This window comes from Spodoptera frugiperda, chromosome 26 (assembly GCF_023101765.2).
Source record: "Spodoptera frugiperda isolate SF20-4 chromosome 26, AGI-APGP_CSIRO_Sfru_2.0, whole genome shotgun sequence".
In the NCBI taxonomy this organism is placed as follows: Eukaryota; Metazoa; Arthropoda; class Insecta; order Lepidoptera; family Noctuidae; genus Spodoptera; species Spodoptera frugiperda.
This window is the reverse complement of record NC_064237.1, coordinates 9590466-9614368: the sequence shown is the minus strand read 5'-3', so window position 1 is coordinate 9614368 and position 23903 is coordinate 9590466. Positions and strand designations below refer to the sequence as shown.

Below are 23903 nucleotides of genomic sequence, written 5' to 3'. Positions count from 1 at the left end.
TTCATATCATTTGTCTTTTACCCCGGGCATGATCGATGTCAAAGCGGAAAAAACACGGACGATTTTTCCCAACGGTTTTTGGTCGACCAGGTAAAAAATCCTGCATAGTCATACTGCCTGGAAATGTCACGGTTCACGCTTGATCGGCACTGTCACTTCACGTCGGTAAAGATCTATGTTTTGGGCTAAAGAAATCTATCATTTAGTTCCAGTTTTTAGGTGATATATTGACCTGGTAGTTACGAGGCGATAAATGTTTTATATCAATTTGAAAATATAGGTTATGGTTAATTTTACGTTGAATCGAAGAATTGGTTTTTAAATAATAGTTGAATGATAACATCAGAAGCCTCATTTGTTAATTTGAACCCAATTAGTATTTGAGACAATTCGTCGTCGTCATTTTACAAGACAAGATCATTTAATTACTTATAGTTAGATCCTATTTCATCAGCATTTAAACATATTAGGTACTTTAACAACTCGATAATTTCCTATGAATCATAAACTTATCAATAATTTATATGACAACACAAATTATTACATCCATTGTCGCATTGTATGAACGTGACGTTGGTGCCTAGATATTGTCTGTCTGGGCTATGAATAAAATAGTTTCTATGTAGTTGTTATAATGACCTTAGAACAGATTAGCTGTTATAGCTACATGTATATGTTATATACTCTGTTAGTTGAATGACTTTAAAAACTGCAGATATTTGATCTGAATTATCTTTTCTGTACTTCTAAAATTGGTTCTTAACACTCAATAGGTCCTGGAGCTGCGGACTGCCTAGTGGGTTACCGGGGCTCCGACTCGAAAAGCAGGATTAGAAACGGGATGGTTTTTATTCAGTAAGAGTCTGACACTCCCTCTCACTTTGCTCAAGGCGCGAGAAACCATTGAATGATTGATCCCCCCTTAAAATATACCTATACAATAGGTTTAGAAATTAGAAAAACAGCTCTGCTTTATCGAGTAGATCGATCACAAAATGGGAGTTAATTTAAGTTCGTATTTATATAATTACCGAATCCAATGGATTTTATTATCAAATCCAGTCCAATAGCTTATCTAAGTCATTATGATTATCAATGCCAGTTCATTTGAATATAATTATTATATTTTGTTGTAAAGAAACAACGAAAGGTATGATAACCTTTGTTCATTAAGTCCAACATAAAAAAAGGTATTTAAAAAGTTCCTGGAAACGAAGAACTGAGAAGTACTAAACTCCTTGCTTTTGTTAGATAAAAATAAAAATTCATACAATAACAGACGGAAATAAAAGTAATTTTTAGCCTTTCGCTCTGAACAAGTTCAAAAAATTATTCATTGTAGCTACTTACTTACGCAACAATGTTACAAGAAGAATTCAAGGAAGGTTTTGCTTTTACAAAATTTATTTTCGTAATAAAATGTTTACCTTTTCCCTAATTAACTAATAATAACATTATTACACAATAAGATTCTTAGATAGTTTATTTATTTACAAGAAAATTGGCTTTAATAGCACTTTTAGAATTTCGTAGGTTCAGTACCTAGAACAAACAACAAACTATAGTAAAAAATAGAACATTTATATCCCTTAAACCTAGTTTATAACATTATCAAATCCCAAAACCATAGTCACTATTTAAAATTATAATAATCTTCCATAATGAACTCCGCTCCTCTCTCAGCTATCATGATACAGGGTCCATTGATATTACCACTAGTTATTTCTGGCATCACACTGGCATCCACCACTCGTAAATGTGATACTCCATGGACCTTCAGTCTACTGGTCACAACTGCTGTCTTAGGATCAGGTCCCATCCTACATGTACCAGCAAGATGGCTCATAGAAGTTACCATATTCATAGAAACACATTCCCAGTAAGCTTCACTATCCAGTTCAAAATCATCACAAGCTTCCCAGTTCATTCTTCCCAAAAATCCTCCATTTTTGAAAAATGAGGTCTTTACAACTTTCGACGCCATTTTAAGCCCTTGAACTGCCAGTTTTAAGTCTCTTGGATCGCTGAAGTAGTTTGTAAATATGAGAGGAGTGTCCATAGGATTATTTGTGTTTAAAGAAATGTTGCCTCTTGAATATGGGTGTAGAAGATTGAAAGCAAAGAAGTAAAGTGAGTGGTTCTTGTTTAGTTTTGTCATAGAATCTATAATGGAATCTTTGTATCTGTATTGTGATTTAAGTAATACGTCTAAGTCAGTTGTATTCTTTGGAACTATTGAGAGGTAAAGTTGAAATTCGGGATGATACGGTTTGTTCTTGGTAGAATAAAATGCTGTTATGTCTGTGAATTTTGCGCTCTCAGCTAATCGTCCCTTACGATCTAGGAGATAGTCTATAATATCTCGATGGGTTTCCTTTTCAGTTGGTTTTTCAGGTCCATCACCATAAACAGTTATTGGAACTACAAGATGATCTTGAAGATTTTGTCCAACCATTGGAGACTCGACTAGACAAGTTACATTCTTGGAATGTAGGTGTTCTTTAGGTCCGATGCCTGACAACATCAGGAGATGTGGTGTGTTTACTGCTCCAGCACTCAAAATGACTTCATGAGTGGCATAGAAATTTAGAATTTTACCATCTTTTTCTACCTCCACACCAAAACATAATTTTGAATCGTTTGTTATTAACAATTTTCTTGCCACAGCGTTTTTTAGTATTTTGACATTCCATTTGTTCTTGATTGGCTCCAAGTATGCTGTATATGTACTTTGCCTTTCTCCATCAGCTGCTGTGGCTGTTACAATACCTGATCCCATAAGACCAACCATATTTAAATCAGGTACATACCTAAATCCCATTTCATGCCAAGACTTAAGAACACTATTCATAAGATCTCTGTCAGTACTATTAAACCTATTTAAAACGATTTCTCCTTTATCACCATAATATTTCCTTATAGCAGGATCCTTTAGCATTTTCTCATTTTGAAGATTTTCAATCTTTTTGAAACATCGATAGATGTCATCGTGGGTCCAGTCAGTATTTCCAGCGTCGAACCATTTTTGGTAATCCTGGTCGTGGCCACGAAAGTAGTGCATATCATTGAGGCTGCTGCTTCCTCCAAACATTTTGCCTCTGGACAAGTTTATGGAGCCGTTAATAATTGCTTGATCTATAACTCCATTGTTCATTGATACATAATTCCAGTTAAAATCATCATCAGTCAGTGAGTTGTCTAAACCTGGTATCTGAAAATTGGGAGTTGAAATAGTTATAAATAACAATAATAGATACTGATCATATTGTGATGGAAACAGATAAGAAATATTCTCAAAATAATATTGCAGAAATGCGACATTAAATTTTATCTACTTATACAATGTAAACAGTTGAATGTGAGTATTGAAATCTGGGTACAGATACAGGTTAGTTTAAACTTCAAATTACAAAATTATAGAGCAAGTCGTATCAATACACTATCAGATCGAAGTCAGAATGTGACGAACAAATGATAAAGTTGACATATGTCTATCATACCAGTATCAGTGAGTATGATAGCTACATTACACAGTTAAATGGATTTTTCATTGGTACCTACATGAGATTCAACAGGCGGGTCGCCTCCAGCCTCTATGAGCAATATCTTCCAATGTTTAACTTCACTAAGTCGTTTCACAAGTACACTCCCTGCCGTTCCGCCGCCGATTATTATGAAATCAAAACTTTGGTAGTCTGAAAGAGATATTGTTCTTTTTATTATAAAATTAAAAATTAGATGTATTGGTAAAAGCATTTGTTACCAATTTTAGAAAAGGATTTTTTTATATTTTGTTTTTATTATTAAACCTACAACAGATCTTACGTCCGTCATCATCGTCATACTATAACTGTTCTTTTGCTAAGAAAAGGCTTCTTCTCATACAGAGAAGTAATCACAATTAATCACCACGCTTGCTCAATGCGGATTGGTTTTACAAAGGCAAAGAAATCAACCTGTACGTACTTAGAATGGGAGTATCTGGAATATTCTGGTGGTTGAGGAGACATTGTGCTGCTGCGAAGTACTGGAGCGTGGCGGCGAACAATTGTGGGCTTGTCCCCGTCGTGGGCGCCAGACATGACGTGTAGTTGCTGGAATTTAGGTACAAACAAGTATACTAGCATTATTTTATTTACGCCTACACGTGTTATTTGATAAAGTGTAGGTTTATATACATTTTTCGTTGGATATGTGATTAATTCCATTGTAAAAGCAGGCGAGGCTTAGATGGATTAAAACCTGCATCTAATTGTATCACACTTGGTCTATGAATCATACTTCCCACTAATATTATAAATGTGGAAGTTTGTTTGTTCATCTTATCTATCTTTATCTTTAAAAAAAAAAACGTCGCCCCACATTAGGATTTTCTCCTGTGTCGTGGGTGCGTTTACAAACATACAAGTCCACACACACATGACACCCAGACCCGAAACAACAATTTGTGGATCACACAAAGAGTTGCCCCGTGCGGGAATCGAACCCGCTACCCGTTGCGCGGCAGCCAGTTGCCCAGCCACCGCACCAACCATGCAGTCTGTGTTTGAATGTTTGTCCGTCAATCACGCTGAAAATACTGAACGGATTTTGATGAAATTTAGTATACAGACAGACAGACAGGGTTTGAGCTGACTTGACTGAAACGCAGGTGAAGCCGCTGGCAGAAGTTAGTTGAGAAATAAATATGAAATGACTCACCACCACGTCATGTTCCACTGCTGTCACTTTCACGAAGAAATACTGAACAACGGTTGAAAAACAATACATTTATTACCAACTTATAAGAAATCGTTCATATTAAAATATTTATAAAGCCACACAAAGCATTTATTTTATTTTTATTTTATTTTCTTCGGAAAACTTACAGCTAGGATACAGATGGTTGAGAAACATTGAAAGATGGCCAATTACAAGTTTCCACGGGTAGAATTATAGTAGAACAAGAAACAGTAGACAGGTAAGAAAAAAGAAAGAAGTAAAGGCGCTCAGAGCAAGTGAAACTTATCCTGTTGAAACACACGCATGCGATTTTTAAAGAAATTTAAAAGTGATACATCGTACTATTATGTATTTAGAGTATATGGAATATAAGTGTGTGTGTGTGTGACTGTTTATATATTACTCTTTCTAATTTTGATTTGTCTAAGCTTCTAAATACCTATCTGAGGTCCTTATCATGTTTGATTTTGTGGGTCTAATTTTGTTACTGTAATTTTGCTCCCTTCGTGACCGATCAATATTTGGTATTTGGTATATTAGATTTGATATTTTGTACATATTTTTATCTAATCTTGATGACTATAAAATATAGTATTTTTTTCCATAATCTTCTTTATTATAGATATCAAACGAAATGACTTGATAGGTAGAATGGAGATCCTTAAAATCGCTTAAATTTTTTTTCTGTATTAATTGATTTATAATTAATTTTAGATGATTGGAATGTTTTCCAATCATCTAAAATATATATTATATGTTTATAATATTAGCAAAATATAATAAAATATGACGTAACAATATTAGATTTTGAGATAAGTCAAAATGGATGGGACATCAAATCATCGTGTGCTGTGAAACTTAAATAAACACTGCCGTGCCAAGCCTTCATAATTTATTTAGTTAGCTATTGTGTACCTTCTTATGAAAGAAAAACTACATGTTTTTATTGCAGAAATAATATTATTCGATGTAATGACAGGTGTTTTGTATAATTAGCATTTATACAAGGGTATACAGGGTGCATATTGGAAAAAATGTTCTACAAAAAAAAGTAAACGTTTTTGATTATTTATTTTGACAACTAGTAGTTGTTGTATTAATTATTACATCTGATCACTTCTGTAATATTAAAATTAAATACATAATATGTACTTACATGATATAGAACAAAAAAGAAGAAACTAAATTATAAATAAGGTAATTCAATAAACGGTATACACACGTAAATATACTGAGAAAACCTTTACTAATTTCGATTTACACAGGGACCTTTCCTCATGAGCAGCGGGCGCTGACACAGTGACGTCGTGCAACCTACTGTCCCTTTGTGACTCGAAATTAGTAGAGTTTTTATCGAAATATTCACATAAGTAAACCGTAATTTTGAGTTAACTTAGTGGGTAGTTCTTCGAAATTTGATTCTTCGACTGATTCATATGGCCAAAATTTAATTCCACTTTAAGATCTGTAACACGTGTTCATATGAAAATAGGTATACCAAATAACGTATATTCGAAAGAGGGACTCGTTTTTAAAAAATAGTTTTCGAGATATCGACGTTCGAATATTTTCTGCCCAGATGAATCAGAAATTGTAACAGATGAATCTGTTGAACAATTGAAAATTGTATGTAAATGAGCTCTGTATTTATTTTAATTTCACGTTCTTTTAATTTCTTGTTAGCATACCATTTTCGAGTACTTTCGCACAGAGAAGTCACGAGCATTCATCATCACGCTTGCTCAGGGCGGATTAGCAATTTCAGACTCATATTAATTACATTCCTCAAAAAAAAAGTTTTTAAATTATAGCTATAACATTTATAGCTAAGTTAATTTAAAATAAGACTAGTAAAAAAATAGACAATGCAATAAGAGCATTATTTTATGACTCATATGCGGTTTTGACCATACGAATCAGGCACAGATGAATCAGGATTTTGCTTACAATCATGCATAACTCATCGTATATACAGACTTCATTCTTATTATTTTTCTACACGAATGTATAACCAAAAAGCTTCACAAGACACATAGATTGAAGTTTTAAAACTGTAAAGTAAATTTTATAAAATAGGCATTGTAATCAGGATGCCATGTAAACCAAACACAGATGAATCAGATATTTACCTTAGTAACACCTGGATCTAAGCCAACCAGCCGCACGTCCGCCTTCTAGCTTGTCCGTTGCACGCCTGGTTTCCCTCCGCACAGGAAGCCATACTCTCATTATTAATACCCGACCAAGTATGGTCATTCGCAGCTTACGCCATATTAATCAGTATTATACGCCGGACACTTCTTATTTATTTATTTATAATCATACTAACATAGTTATAACGAATGCATATTTTTTTTTTAAGAGGACAACTCATCTCCTTTCGATGTAATTATAATTTATATTGAAGTATCAAAGGGAAAATGCGAAATCGACTACTTTGTTCCGGAAAATGGCAAACGGACACACCATATGAATCAGAAGAACAAGCTTAAAAAAAATATTTTGTACCTAGACTGCAATTATTTAAAAATATTATTTGTCCTAGTAACTGATATAGCTAAACTATACTAAAAAAAATATTACATGCTGTTTTGTTAGTTGGTTTCAAAAATATTCCCATAGACATCGAAAATTTTGTCTCTGAAGAACTACCCTAGTATATCTCAGGATAGTTATTATAAAAATAATATAATATATATATTTCTACTAGTTTCTCAATACATTTAATTCTCCTAATATTTTCCTTGTGTTAATCCCATGTGATTGAAAACACTACTTATAAAATTACAAGGCCTTAATGACGCACAAAATTGTTTAAAAAAGATAATATTAATAATTTCATATGTACAGCTGCTGATCAAGAAGAAATTAATAAATTAGTATAAAAAGTAAGTATTTCTAGAAAATGTTTGTCGGTCATACAGTGAAGCTATGTTACGTAGTAGAAATGATTGTACAATTATCGAACACTGTAAAACCACTGACTGTGTAGGTAATATTGAATTCATTCACGTTGTCAACAGTACTGATAATTGTACCTACGTTTTAATGTTTAAACAGACCTTACAATTTGGCAAATATTTCCCTTCGAAAAGTTTCCTAAATTTTTATATTTGATTTGCCAAAACTTTTCTACTATCTATATTTAAGTAATTGATATAAAGCTTGAAAGGCGGTAAAATCTTTTTATCTTCATCATCATATCGTCACGCCTTTAATCCCCGAAGGGGTAGGCAGAGGTGCACATTATGGCACGTAATGCCACTGTGTACACCCACTTTTCACAATTTATGTTGTAAGTCCCATGTAATAGGTGGTGAGCCCATTGCCATATACCGGACACATTTTCAGACTCCGTGCTACTACTGAGAAATTTTCGAAAATCCGAAAAAAGCCAAGTAATACTAAAATCTTTTCTTTTTTTTTAATATAACATTGCCCCACACTGGGATATTTTCCTGTGTCGTGGGTGCGTTTACAAGCTTACAAGTCCACATACACATGACACCCAGACCAGAAACAACAATTTGTGGATCACAAATAGAGTTGATCCGTGCGGGAATTGAACGCTGCGTTGCTTCCAGCTGGTTGCCCAGCCACCGCACCAATAGTGCAGTCTTCTACAAAATACTTTACTTGGAGGAAATATTCTTATATTTCCTGTCCATCAATCAATTTTCAAAATACAGGAAGAAGAAATGTTTTTGGTCATAAAGCGAATATAATAGAAGGGGTTAAAAGTTATTACGGGAGAGACAAAAGGTTGAATAATGAACGAAACAAAGGCTACGCTACGTAGGCTAGCTGCAAATACGATTATGCGAGCCCTCTGTACCTTACCGCGGAGTACTCACCAATGGAGTGATCTTGTTTTAAAAGTATTAAGTAGCTTCTGCCGGCGGCTTTGTTCCCATGGGATAAAAAGTATCCTATCACCCAAGTCAGCTTATAACCTGTCTGTATATCAAAATCCATTCTGCAGTTTCAGCGTGATTGACATACAAACTACATAAACTACATTACCTACTCTTAAACAAGAGAAGATTTGTTAAATGAACCAGACATAAACAAACATTTTATTATTTAATATACGTTTGCAAAGATTATATATTACCCAAAAAAGATAAGATAAAAAATACTTTCATAAAACCAATAGCAATTGTAAAGCAGGTTGGATTGCTATTGTTTAAATATATTAAGGAAAAAAATACGTATGTACTTTTAACATGGCAATATAATTTTGTTACTGATTGCTAATAGATTTTTTTACTCTATATATAGATATGACATTTTTAAACTAAGTAGAGTAAATATTTACAAAAGGGTTGATAGTGGTTAGTGTTTTTTGTAGTATTTTATATGTATTAATAATTTATAATAACAATATAGACTTCCAATTAACACCAAATCGTTTACATATTTTTAATTACATGTCTATAAAAGAAATAAAATCTAATACAATAAATCCAGTTAGTTAAAATTAAGTTAAATCTCGCGATTAAAATAAACTTCTCAATTAAAATTGTTTTGAATTATTCAAATAACAGAAAATGTTATTATTATGTTATCGGCTTACTCACGTATTGATTTGACGAGGAACTCGACTAGTTTCAAGCCATGCTAGAGGCTCATATTCAAAACAGTTCCTCGTTAAAACAATACTTGAGTAAGCCGATAACATAATAATCAATTTAGTATGTCTCACGAAAGTTACAATAAAATCAACAGAAAATGTATTTTGATTTAGTAACATCACCATCTAAAAATAAGTCTGTATCTAGTTTGTTTTGTTAATTAAATTATCGTTAATTAATTGAATGGATGGTTCCAAGGCGCTGGAAGCTTAGCTTCCTGTACTAGCGGTTTGCCATAATTTCTATGTCTGGCAGACCAGTTGGAGATCGCACTTTTAAAGGTTCAGGTTTATTAGAGAATGTTGCCTGGTTTCTGGTACATGTGTATATTTAGTCTCTTATATTACACCTGGACCTGCCTGCCGAGCGATTAAGGCAAACCTCCTAAAGGGGAGGCCTTTGTTCAGCAGTGGACGTCTCTCGGCTGATGATGATATTACACCGATGGGAAAACTCACAGGGAAAACTATAGGTAGTGTTGAAGGTAACGATTTTCATTGACAGACGCAAAAGTATATACCTACTCAAATTATAACCTTACCCACACTAATATAGATACTAAAGCTGTATAAATAACGTTGTTTTTCGTTTGTTTCTACCTACCACAACAGAAACTTGATTAATATTTATTCATAATTAACAACTATTTCGCGGCTCCGGTTACGTAGCAATGATTTTTTTATAACATCTATGTTTTAAGTAGGCACATTGATTGAAAAAAATATCTACATCACATTAATGTTCTAAAGATTTATGTGGAAAGCCATGCTTCGGCACGAATGGGCCGGCTCGACCAGAGCCGGAGTGATACCACGGCCTCACGGAAAAACGACGTGAAACAATGCTTGCGTAGTGTTCCTTCGTGTGAGTGAGGTTACCGGATGCCCATTTTGCCTCTGGATAAGTTTATGGAGCCGTTAATAATTGCTTGATCTACAACTCCAATGTTCCTTCCAATGTTTAACTTCACTAAGTCGTTTCACAAGTACACTCCCTGCCGTTCCGCCGCCGATTATTATGAAATCAAAACTTTGGAAGTCTGAAAGAGATATTGTCCTTTTTAATATAAAATTAATAATTAGATGTATTGGTAAAAGCATTTGTTACCAATTTTAGAAAAGGATTCTTTTATATTTTGTTTTTATTATTAAACCTACAACAGATCTTACGAAGGCCATCATCATCGTCATACTATAACTGTTCTTCTGCTAAGAAAAGGCCTTTTCTCACACGGAGAAGTAATCAGAATTAAACACCACGCTTGTTCAAAGCGGATTGGTTTTACAAAGGCAAAGAAATCAACCTGTACGTACTTAGAATGGGAGTATCTGGAATATTCTGGTGGTTGAGGAGACATTGTGCTGCTGCGAAGTACTGGAGCGTGGCGGCGAACAATTGTGGGCTTGTCCCCGTCGTGGGCGCCAGACATGACGTGTAGTTGCTGGAATTTAGGTAGAAGCAAGTATACTAGCATTACTTTATTTACGCCTACACGTGTTATTTGATAAAGTGATTAATTCCATTGTAATAGCAGGCGAGGCTTAGATGGATTAAAACCTGCATCTAATTGTATCACACTTGGTCTATGAATCATATTTCCCACTAACATTTATAAATGTGAAAGTTTGTTTGTTTATCTTATCTATCTTAATCTTAAAAAAAAAACATTAGGATTTTCTCCTGTGTCGTGGGTGCGTTTACAAACATACAAGTCCACACACACATGACACCCAGACCCGAAACAACAATTTGTGGATCACACAAAGAGTTGCCCCGTGCGGGAATCGAACCCGCTACCCGTTGCGCGGCAGCCAGTTACCCAGCCACCGCACCAACCGTGCAGTCTGTGTTTGAATGTTTGTCCGTCAATCACGCTGAAAATACTGAACGGATTTTGATGAAATTTAGTATACAGACAGGGTTTGAGCTGACTTGACTGAAACGCAGGTGAAGCCGATGGCAGAAGTTAGTTGAGAAATAAATATGAAATGACTCACCACCACGTCATGTTCCACTGCTGTCACTTTCACGAAGAAATACTGAACAACAGATGAAAACCAATACATTTATTACCAACTTATAAGAAATCGTTCATATTAAAATATTTATAAAGCCACACAAAGCATTTATAATAAACTTATCCTGTTGAAACACACGCATGCGATTTTTAAAGAAATATGAAAGTAAAACATCGTACTATTATGTATTTAGAGTATATGGAATATAAGTGTGTGTGTGTGTGACTGTTTATATATTACTCTTTCTAATTTTGATTTGTCTAAGCTTCTAAATACCTATCTAAGGTTCTTATCATGTTTGATTTTGTGGGTCTAATTTTGTTACTGTAATTTTGCTCCCTTCGTGACCGATCAATATTTGGTATTTGGTATATTAGATTTGATATTTGGTACACATTCTTAATCTAGATGACAATAAAATATATTAATTTTTTTCCATAATCTCCTTTATTATAGATATCAAACGAAATGACTTGATAGGTAGAATGGAGATCCTTAAAATCGCTTAAATTTTTTTCTGTATTAATTGATTTATAATTAATTTTAGATGATTGGAATGTTTTCCAATCATCTAAAATATATATTATATGTTTATAATATTAGCAAAATATAATAAAATATGACGTAACAATATTAGATTTTGAGATAAGTCAAAATGGATGGGACATCAAATCATCGTGTGCTGTGAAACTTAAATAAACACTGCCGTGCCAAGCCTTCATAATTTATTTAGTTAGCTATTGTGTACCTTCTTATGAAAGAAAAACTACATGTTTTTATTGCAGAAATAATATTATTCGATGTAATGACAGGTGTTTTGTATAATTAGCATTTATACAAGGGTATACAGGGTGCATATTGGAAAAAATGTTCTACAAAAAAAAGTAAACGTTTTTGATTATTTATTTTGACAACTAGTACGGTAGTTGTTGTATTAATTATTACATCTGATCACTTCTGTAATATTAAAATTAAATACATAATATGTACTTACATGATATAGAACAAAAAAGAAGAAACTAAATGATAAATAAGGTAATTCAATAAACGGTATACACACGTAAATATACTGAGAAAACCTTTACTAATTTCGATTTTCACAGGGACCTTTCCTCATGAGCAGCGGGCGCTGACACAGTGACGTCATGCAACCTACTGTCCCTTTGTGACTCGAAATTAGTAGAGTTTTTATCGAAATATTCACATAAGTAAACCGTTATTTTCAGTTAATTTAGTATATCTCAGGATACTTATTATAAAAATAATAATGTAATATATATTTCTACTAGTTTCTCAATACATTTAATTCTTCTAATATTATCCTCGTATTCATCCCATGTGTTTTAAAACACTACTTATAAAATTACAAGGCCTTAATGACGCACAAAATTGTTTAAAAAAGATAATATTAATAACTAGCTTTTGCCCGCGACTTCGTTCGCGTGGAATAGTGACTTCCGGCAAATTTTTGGTTTTAACCACATAGTTCCCGATCTCGCGGGATCTCTTCAAAAATGAGATGTGGAAGATATTCCAGGGAACTCTTCAAAAATCAACATAATGAGCTCTGCGTTTGATTTTAATAGATGTATACTCACTTAGGGCATTGAAAAAATAGTTTAAAAACGGACTTTAACTAAAGAAATATAATAATCTTTCCGAACTTAAGATGAAAACTAACTTAAAACTAAAGAAAGCTACGAATTACGAATTTATAACAATTAAAAAAGAAATTATATTAGAACCTATCCTTTATGCTATAATAACCAAGCTTAAACTAAATAATTTAAAAGAAACGACTTAAATCTAATCTATCTAATTAATTAATAAATTAGACTTACAATTTTATTAAAAAAACTAACTACAGTAACTACTAATAATCGATATCAAACTAAACCTACGTTAAATAATTTAACCAGGAAAACCCAACAAATAAATTTATTAATTGACAAATACAACGAAACCAATTTATTTAGAATAGGTATACGAAACAGCAGGACCACTACAGACAAATAATCATACGACTGATAATACACATTTTCTACAATAGTACCGTACCGAAGCGCTCGGCCGATACCCAACCAAATAATTGTAACAAAACCATAGCGCAATCTATTTCGATCCCAACGCCATCTATCGAGGATAAAGACAACTTGGATTATTTATTTATACTCCGTTCGGGCATTTTCTTTGTACTAAAAGTTTAATTATATTGATATAATTTTTTTCATACCTTTTTACTATTTGTTAACTTTTTTCGATGAATTAAAACAATAACATGAACCGAAGTCGTGTAACGATCGACATAGAATTATCTATACTCCGTTAGAGCGTTTTCTTTGTACTAAAAGTTGTATTATGTTATATTTTTCATTGCTTTTTACTATTTTGTAAAAACAAATTTCCAATGAATTAAAACAATAACATGAACTGAACAATTGTAATTACACCATTGCGCGATCAACGCCATCTATCTACGGAGTATAGGAACAGCCCGACATTGTTCAATTCCGTACTATAAGTACGAAATTGAACAATAGATGGCGCTGTATGTCCGGAATAAATTTATTTTTTATTTTATTTTTTTTTTTATTTTATATTTATTTTATTTTTATTTTGTTTTTATTTTATTTTTATTTTATTTTATTTTTATTTTATTTTTATTTTTATTTTATTTTATTTTTATTTTATTTTTATTTTATTTTTATTTTATTTTTATTTTTATTTTTATTTTATTTTTATTTTATTTTTATTTTATTTTTATTTTATTTTTATTTTATTGTTATTTTATTTTTATTTTTATTTTATGTTTATTTTATTTTTATTTTATTTTTATTTTTATTTTATTTTATTTTTATTTTATTTTATTTTATGTTTATTTTAATTTATTTTTATTTTATTTTTATTTTATTATTTTATTTTTATTTTATTTTATTTTATTTTATTTTATTTTATTTTATTTTATTTTATTTTATTTTATTTTATTTTATTTTTATTTTTATTTTATTTTTATTTTATTTTATTTTTATTTTTATTTTTATTTCATTTTTATTTTTATTTTTATCTTTATTTTATTTTTATTTTATTTTTATTTTATTTTTATTTTAATTTTAATTTTAATTTTAATTTTAATTTTATTTTATTTTTATTTTATTTTTATTTTATTTTTATTTTATTTTTATTTTATTTTTATTTTATTTTTATTTTATTTTTATTTTTATTTTTATTTTTATTTTTATTTTATTTTATTTTTATTTTATTTTTATTTTATTTTTATTTTTTGATTTTTGAAATAAAAATATATCTATGTCCTTTCTAAGGTTCTAAACTATATCTGTACCAAATTTCAACCAAATCCGTCAAATAGTTGCGGAGATTAATGGTATAAGCATAGAATGTTCGACGTGATTCTTTAATTTGACATAACTTTTTTATTTATGAACCGATTGACATGAAACAAACACTAAATGTAAATTTAAGCATCCCACAATATATTCGTGAAAACCGCATCCAACTCGGATCAGCCGTTTCTGAGATTAGCGCGCACAGACGAACAGACAAACAGACAAACAGACAAACAGACAAACAGACAAACAGACAAACAGACAAACAGACAAACAGACAAAAAAAAGTTAATTACATTTTTGGGTTCGACATCGACATAACAATAACCCCTGCTATTTTTTTTATTTTTATTTTCAATGTACAGACAGCACTTTTCTACGATTTTATTATATGTATAGATTTCATATGTACAGCTGCTGATCAAAAAGAAATTAATTAATTAGTATAAAAAGTAAGTCTTTCTAGAAAATGTTTGTCGGTCATACAGTACAGTGAAGCTATGTTACGTAGTAGAAATGATTGTACAATTAGCGAATACTGTAAAACCACTGACTGTGTAGGTAATATTGAATTCATTCACGTTGTTAACAGTACTGATAATTGTACCTACGTTTTAATGTTTAAACAAACCTTACAATTTGGCAAATATTTCCCTTCGAAAAGTTTCCTAAATTTTTATATTTGATTTGCCAAAACTTTTCTACTATCTATATTTAAGTAATTGATATAAAGCTTGAAAGGCGGTAAAATCTTTTTATCTTCATCATCATATCGTCACGCCTTTAATCCCCGAAGGGGTAGGCAGAGGTGCACATTATGGCACGTAATGCCACTGTGTACACCCACTTTTCACAATTTATGTTGTAAGTCCCATGTAATAGGTGGTGAGCCCATTGCCATATACCGGACACATTTTCAGACTCCGTGCTACTACTGAGAAATTTTCGAAAATCCGAAAAAAGCCAAGTAATACTAAAATCTTTTCTTTTTTTTAATATAACATTGGTGGCTGGGCAACCGCCCAGCCACCGCACCAATAGTGCAGTCTTCTCTAAAATACTTTACTTGGAGGAAATATTCTTATATTTTCTGTCCATCAATCAATTTTGAAAATACAGGAAGAAGAAATGTTTTTGGTCATAAAGCGAATATAATAGAAGGGGTTGAAAGTTATTACGGGAGAGACAAAAGGTTGAATAATGAACGAAACAAAGGCTACGCTACGTAGGCTAGCTGCAAATACGATTATGCGAGCCCTCTGTACCTTACCGCGGAGTAGGCACCAATGGAGTGATCTTGTTTTAAAAGTATTAAGTAGCTTCTGCCAACGGCTTCGTCCCCGTAGGATAAAAAGTATCCTATCACCCAAGTCAGCTTATACCCTGTATGTATACTAAATTTCATCAAAATCCGTTTTGCAGTTTTAGCGTGATTGACATACAAACTACATAAACTACATTACCTACTTTTATTCAAGAAAAGGTTTGTTAAATGAACCATACATAAACAAACATTTTATCATTTAATGTTTGCAAAGATTATATATTACCCAAAAAAGATAAGATAAAAAATACTTTCTTAAAACCAATAGCAATTGTAAAGCAGATTGGATTGCTATTATTAAAATATATTAAGAAATTAGGTATGTACTTTTAACATGGCAATATAATTTTGTTACTGATTGCTAACAGATTTTTTTACTCTATATATAGATATATGACATTTTTAAACTAAGTAGAATAAATATTTACAAAAGGGTTGATAGTGGTTAGTGTTTTTTGTAGTATTTTATATGTATTAATAATTTATAATAACAATATAGACTTCCAATTAACACCAAATCGTTTACATATTTTTAATTACATGTCTATAAAAGAAATAAAATCTAATACAATAAATCCAGTTAGTTAAAATTAAGTTAAATCTCGCGATTAAAATAAACTTCTCAATTAAAATTGTTTTGAATTATTCAAATAACAGAAAATGTGATTATTATGTTATCGGCTTACTCACGTATTGTTTTGACGAGGAACTCGACTAGTTTCAAGCCATGCTAGAGGCTCATATTCAAAACAGTTCCTCGTCAAAACAATACGTGAGTAAGCCGATAACATAATAATCAATTTAATCAATTATCAATTTAATCTTTCGTGAGAAATTTAAATTTCTCACGAAAGTTACAATAAAATCAACAGAAAATGTATTTTGACTTAGTAACACCACCATCTAAAAATAAGTCTGTATCTAGTTTGTTTGTAAAAGATTGTTAATAAAATTAATCCTTAATTAATTGAATGGATGGTTCCAAGGAACTGGAAGCTGAGATTCCTGTACCTATAATAGTAATAGGGGTTTGCCATTATTTGCACGTCTGGTAGACCAGTTGGAGATCGTACTTTAAAAGGTTCAGATTTATTTGAGAATGTTGCCTGGTTTCTGGTACATGTGTACTCGTATATTTAGTCTCTTATATTACACCTGGACCTGCCTGCCGAGCGATTAAGGCAAACCTCCTAAAGTCCCCTTTAAAAGGCCTCCCGGCCTTTGTTCAGCAGTGGACGTCTCTCGGCTGATGATGATATTACACCGATGGGAAAACTCACAGGGAAAACTATAGGTAGTGTTGAAGGTAACGATTTTCATTGACAGACGCAAAAGTATATACCTACTCAAATTATAACCTTACCCACACTAATATAGATACTAAAGCTGTATAAATAATGTTGTTTTTCGTTTGTTTCTACCTACCACAACAGAAACTTGATTATTAATTAATATTTATTCATAATTAACAACTATTTCGCGGCTCCGGTTACGTAGCAATGAATTTTTTTATAACATCTTTGTTAAGTAGGCACATTGATTAAAAAAATATTTACATCACACTAATGTTCAAAAGATTTATGTGGAAAGCCATGCTTCGGCACGAATGGGCCGGCTCGACCAGAGCCGGAGTGATACCACGGCCTCACGGAAAAACGACGTGAAACAATGCTTGCGTAGTGTTCCTTCGTGTGAGTGAGGTTACCGGATGCCCATTTTGCCTCTGGATAAGTTTATGGAGCCGTTAATAATTGCTTGATCTACAACTCCATTGTTCATTGATACATAATTCCAGTTAAAATCATCATCAGTCAGTGAGTTGTCTAAACCTGGTATCTGAAAATTGAGAGATAAGAAAATATATGAAAATAATATACATTAATGTGACATTAAATTGTAACTACTTATATGTATACCTACAGTTGAATGTGAATATTAACTACTAACAATACAATAGAATTTTAGTTTTAATTCTGTTTATACTCCCGGCTCCCGCAGCTAAAAATCTACTGTATTGTTAGTGTAGCATGGATTTCCGCAAAGTAACACTTGATTCTATTCTATATATAGTATAGTAGAGTACCTATTGAAATCAGGGAATAGATTTAGGTTGGTTTAAACTTCAAATTACAAAATTATAAACCAAATCGTATCAATACACTATCAGATCGAAGTCAGAATGGGACGAACAAATGATAAAGTTGACATATGTCTATCATACCAGTATCAGTGAGTATGATAGCTACATTACACAGTTAAATGGATTTTTCATTGGTACCTACATGAGGTTTTACAAAGGTAAAGAAATCAACCTGTACGTACTTAGAATGGGAGTATCTGGAATATTCTGGTGGTTGAGGAGACATTGTGCTGCTGCGAAGTACTGGAGCGTGGCGGCGAACAATTGTGGGCTTGTCCCCGTCGTGGGCGCCAGACATGACGTGTAGTTGCTGGAATTTTAGGTACAAACAAATATTTTATTTACGCCTACACGTGTTATTTGATAAAGTGTAGGTTTATATACATTTTTCGTTGGATATGTAATTAATTCCATTGTAATAGCAGGCGAGGCTTAGATGGATTAAAACCTGCATCTAATTGTATCACACTTGGTCTATGAATCACACTTCCCACTAATATTATAAATGTGCAAGTTTGTTTGTTTATCTTATCTATCTTGATCTTTAAAAAAAAACGTCGCCCCACATTAGGATTTTCTCCTGTGTCGTGGGTGCGTTTACAAACATACAAGTCCACACATACATGACACCCAGACCCGAAACAACAATTTGTGGATCACACAAAGAGTTGCCCCGTGCGGGAATCGAACCCGCTACTCGTTGCGCGGCAACCAGTTGCCCAGCCACCGCACCAACCGTGCAGTCTGTGTTTGAATGTTTGTCCGTCAATCACGCTGAAAGTACTGAACGGATTTTGATGAAATTTAGTATTCCGACAGGGTATGAGCTGACTTGAGTGATAGGATACTTTTAATCCCAATAAAACACAAGTAAATTCGATGGTAGAAGTTAGTTGAGAAATAAATATGAAATGACTCACCACAACGCCATGTTCCACTGCTATCACTTTCACGAAGAAAGACTGAACACCGGTTGAAAAACAATACATTTATTACCAACTTATAAGAAATCGTTCATATTAAAATATTTATAAAGCCACACAAAGCATTTATTTTATTTTTATTTTATTTTCTTCGGAAAACTTACAGCTAGGATACAGATAGTTGAGAAATATTAAAAGAAGGCCAATTACAAGTTCCCACAGGTAGAATTATAGTAGAACAAGAAACAGTAGACAGGTAAGAAAAAAAGAAGTAAAGGCGCTCAGAGCAAGTGAAACTTATCCTGTTGAAACACACGCATGCGATTTTTAAAGAAATATAAAAGTGATACATCGTACTATTATGTATTTAGAGTATATGGAATATAAGTGTGTGTGTGTGTGTGACTGTTTATATATTACTCTTTCTAATTTTGATTTGTCTAAGCTTCTAAATACCTATCTAAGGTTCTTATCATGTTTGATTTTGTGGGTCTAATTTTGTTACTGTAATTTTGCTCCCTTCGTGACCGATCAATATTTGGTATTTGGTATATTAGATTTGATATTTGGTACACATTCTTAATCTTGATGACTATAAAATATATTATTTTTTTTCCATAATCTCCTTTATTATAGATATCAAACGAAATGACTTGATAGGTAGAATGGAGATCCTTAAAATCGCTTAAATTTTTTTTCTGTATTAATTGATTTATAATTAATTTTAGATGATTGGAATGTTTTCCAATCATCTAAAATATATATTATATGTTTATAATATTAGCAAAATATAATAAAATATGACGTAACAATATTAGATTTTGAGATAAGTCAAAATGGATGGGACATCAAATCATCGTGTGCTGTGAAACTTAAATAAACACTGCCGTGCCAAGCCTTCATAATTTATTTAGTTAGCTATTGTGTACCTTATTATGAAAGAAAAACTACATGTTTTTATTACAGAAATAATATTATTCGATGTAATGACAGGTGTTTTGTATAATTAGCATTTATACAAGGGTATACAGGGTGCATATTGGAAAAAAATGTTCTACAAAAAAAAGTAAACGTTTTTGATTATTTATTTTGACAACTAGTAGTTGTTGTATTAATTCTTACATCTGATCACTTCTGTAATATTAAAATTAAATACATAACATGTACTCACATGATATAGAACAAAAAAGAAGAAACTAACGAGTAGACCAAAAAATAACAATAAAGAAGAAACTAAATGATAAATAAGGTAATTCAATAAACGGTATACACACGTAAATATACTGAGAAAACCTTTACTAATTTCGATTTTCACAGGGACCTTTCCTCATGAGCAGCGGGCGCTGACACAGTGACGTCGTGCAACCTACTGTCCCTTTGTGACTCGAAATTAGTAGAGTTTTTATCGAAATATTCACATAAGTAAACCGTAATTTTGAGTTAACTTAGTATATCTCAGGATAGTTATTATAAAAATAATATTATATATATTTCTACTAGTTTCTCAATACAGTATTTTCCTCGTGTTAATACCATGTGTTTTAAAACACTACTTATAAAATTACAAGGCCTTAATGACGCACAAAATTGTTTAAAAAAGATAATATTAATAATTTCATATGTACAGCTGCTGATCAAGAAGAAATTAATAAATTAGTATAAAAAGTAAGTATTTCTAGAAAATGTTTGTCGGTCATACAGTGAAGCTATGTTACGTAGTAGAAATGATTGTACAATTATCGAACACTGTAAAACCACTGACTGTGTAGGTAATATTGAATTCATTCACGTTGTTAACAGTACTGATAATTGTACCTACGTTTTAATGTTTAAACAAACCTTAACACAATTTGGCAAATATTTCCCTTCGAAAAGTTTCCTAAATTTTTATATTTGATTTGCCAAAACTTTTCTACTATCTATATTTAAGTAATTGATATAAAGCTTGAAAGGCGGTAAAATCTTTTTATCTTCATCATCATATCGTCACGCCTTTAATCCCCGAAGGGGTAGGCAGAGGTGCACATTATGGCACGTAATGCCACTGTGTACACCCACTTTTCACAATTTATGTTGTAAGTCCCATGTAATAGGTGGTGAGCCCATTGCCATATACCGGACACATTTTCAGACTCCGTGCTACTACTGAGAAATTTTCGAAAATCCGAAAAAAGCCAAGTAATACTAAAATCTTTTCTTTTTTTTTAATATAACATTGGTGGCTGGGCAACCGCCCAGCCACCGCACCAATAGTGCAGTCTTCTCTAAAATACTTTACTTGGAGGAAATATTCTTATATTTTCTGTCCATCAATCAATTTTGAAAATACAGGAAGAAGAAATGTTTTTGGTCATAAAGCGAATATAATAGAAGGGGTTGAAAGTTATTACGGGAGAGACAAAAGGTTGAATAATGAACGAAACAAAGGCTACGCTACGTAGGCTAGCTGCAAATACGATTATGCGAGCCCTCTGTACCTTACCGCGGAGTAGGCACCAATGGAGTGATCTTGTTTTAAAAGTATTAAGTAGCTTCTGCCAACGGCTTCGTCCCCGTAGGATAAAAAGTATCCTATCACCCAAGTCAGCTTATAGCCTGTCTGTATCATATCAAAATCCATTCTGCAGTTTCAGCGTGATTGACATACAAACTACATAAACTACATTACCTACTTTTATTCAAGAAAAGGTTTGTTAAATGAACCATACATAAACAAACATTTTATCATTTAATGTTTGCAAAGATTATATATTACCCAAAAAAGATAAGATAAAAAATACTTTCATAAAACCAATAGCAATTGTAAAGCAGGTTGGATTGCTATTGTTTAAATATATTAAGGAAAAAAATACGTATGTACTTTTAACATGGCAATATAATTTTGTTACTGATTGCTAATAGATTTTTTTACTCTATATATAGATATGACATTTTTAAACTAAGTAGAGTAAATATTTACAAAAGGGTTGATAGTGGTTAGTGTTTTTTGTAGTATTTTATATGTATTAATAATTTATAATAACAATATAGACTTCCAATTAACACCAAATCGTTTACATATTTTTAATTACATGTCTATAAAAGAAATAAAATCTAATACAATAAATCCAGTTAGTTAAAATTAAGTTAAATCTCGCGATTAAAATAAACTTCTCAATTAAAATTGTTTTGAATTATTCAAATAACAGAAAATGTTATTATTATGTTATCGGCTTACTCACGTATTGTTTTGACGAGGAACTCGACTAGTTTCAAGCCATGCTAGAGGCTCATATTCAAAACAGTTCCTCGTCAAAACAATACGTGAGTAAGCCGATAACATAATAATCAATTTAGTATGTCTCACGAAAGTTACAATAAAATCAACAGAAAATGTATTTTGACTTAGTAACACCACCATCTAAAAATAAGTCTGTATCTAGTTTGTTTTGTTAATTAAATTATCGTTAATTAATTGAATGGATGGTTCCAAGGCGCTGGAAGCTTAGCTTCCTGTACCTTGTAATAGCGGTTTGCCATAATTTCTATGTCTGGCAGACCAGTTGGAGATCGCACTTTTAAAGGTTCAGGTTTATTAGAGAATGTTGCCTGGATTCTGGTACATGTTTACTCGTATATTTAGTCTCTTATATTACACCTGGACCTACCTGCCGAGCGATTAAGGCAAACCTCCTAAAGGGGAGGCCTTTGTTCAGCAGTGGACGTCTCTCGGCTGATGATGATATTACACCGATGGGAAAACTCACAGGGAAAACTATAGGTAGTGTTGAAGGTAACGATTTTCATTGACAGACGCAAAAGTATATACCTACTCAAATTATAACCTTACCCACACTAATATAGATACTAAAGCTGTATAAATAATGTTGTTTTTCGTTTGTTTCTACCTACCACAACAGAAACTTGATTATTAATTAATATTTATTCATAATTAACAACTATTTCGCGGCTCCGGTTACGTAGCAATGATTTTTTTATAACATCTATGTTTTAAGTAGGCACATTGATTGAAAAAAATATCTACATCACATTAATGTTCTAAAGATTTATGTGGAAAGCCATGCTTCGGCACGAATGGGCCGGCTCGACCAGAGCCGGAGTGATACCACGGCCTCACGGAAAAACGACGTGAAACAATGCTTGCCTAGTATTCCTTCGTGTGAGTGAGATTACCGGATGCCCATTTTGCCTCTGGATAAGTTTATGGAGCCGTTAATAATTGCTTGATCTACAACTCCATTGTTCATTGATACATAATTCCAGTTAAAATCATCATCAGCCAGTGAGTTGTCTAAACCTGGTATCTGAAAATTGAGAGATAAGAAAATATATGAAAATAATATACATTAATGTGACATTAAATTGTACCTACAGTTGAATGTGAGTATTGAACACAAACAATACAATTGAATTTTAGTTTTAACTACGCTTATACTCCCGGCTCCCGCAGCTAAAAATCTATTGTATTGTTAGTGTAGCATGGATTTCCGCAAAGTAACACTTGATTCTATTCTATATATAGTATAGTAGAGTACCTATTGAAACCTGGGAATAGATTTAGGTTGGTTTAAACTTCAAATTTCAAAATTATAGACCAAATCGTATCAATACACTATCAGATCGAAGTCAGAATGTGACGAACAAATGATAAAGTTGACATATGTCTATCATATCAGTATCAGTGAGTATGATAGCTACATTACACAGTTAAATGGATTTTTCATTGGTACCTACATGAGATTCAACAGGCGGGTCGCCTCCAGCCTCTATGAGCAATATCTTCCAATGTTTAACTTCA

The 23903-nt window shown here is 32.2% G+C and overlaps 1 protein-coding gene across 6 annotated transcripts; it reads right to left on the bottom strand.

Annotated features, from left to right (window-relative positions):
- Positions 1-1465: 1465 nt before the first annotated feature.
- Positions 1466-19245, bottom strand: LOC118264746 (ecdysone oxidase). 6 transcript variants are annotated; one of them, XM_050704715.1, is made up of 4 exons: positions 19103-19245; positions 18365-18492; positions 3562-3695; positions 1466-3211 (listed from the first exon to the last, which is right to left on the bottom strand). In XM_050704715.1, the coding sequence occupies exons 1-4, from the start codon at positions 19111-19113 to the stop codon at positions 1634-1636; spliced, it is 1851 nt and encodes a 616-aa protein (XP_050560672.1). In that variant the 5' UTR covers positions 19114-19245; the 3' UTR covers positions 1466-1633. The 6 variants fall into 6 exon arrangements, with proteins under 6 accessions (XP_050560672.1, XP_050560674.1, XP_050560673.1 ...); XM_050704717.1 differs by lacking the exon at positions 18365-18492 and adding an exon at positions 10670-10797 and having other exon boundaries at positions 19103-19244; XM_050704716.1 differs by lacking the exon at positions 18365-18492 and adding an exon at positions 3967-4094 and having other exon boundaries at positions 19103-19243.
- Between the last annotated feature and the right edge of the window lie 4658 nt (positions 19246-23903).

What these genes read in the sequence shown, in the direction of transcription:
- LOC118264746 (XM_050704715.1), bottom strand. An exon ending in TCCAGATACTCCCATTCTAA is followed by an intron (nt 3,696 to 18,364) that starts GTACGTACAGGT and finishes TATCTCTTTCAG; the next exon opens with ACTACCAAAGTTTTGATTTC. An exon ending in ACCCGCCTGTTGAATCTCAT is followed by an intron (nt 3,212 to 3,561) that starts GTAGGTACCAAT and finishes CCCAATTTTCAG; the next exon opens with ATACCAGGTTTAGACAACTC.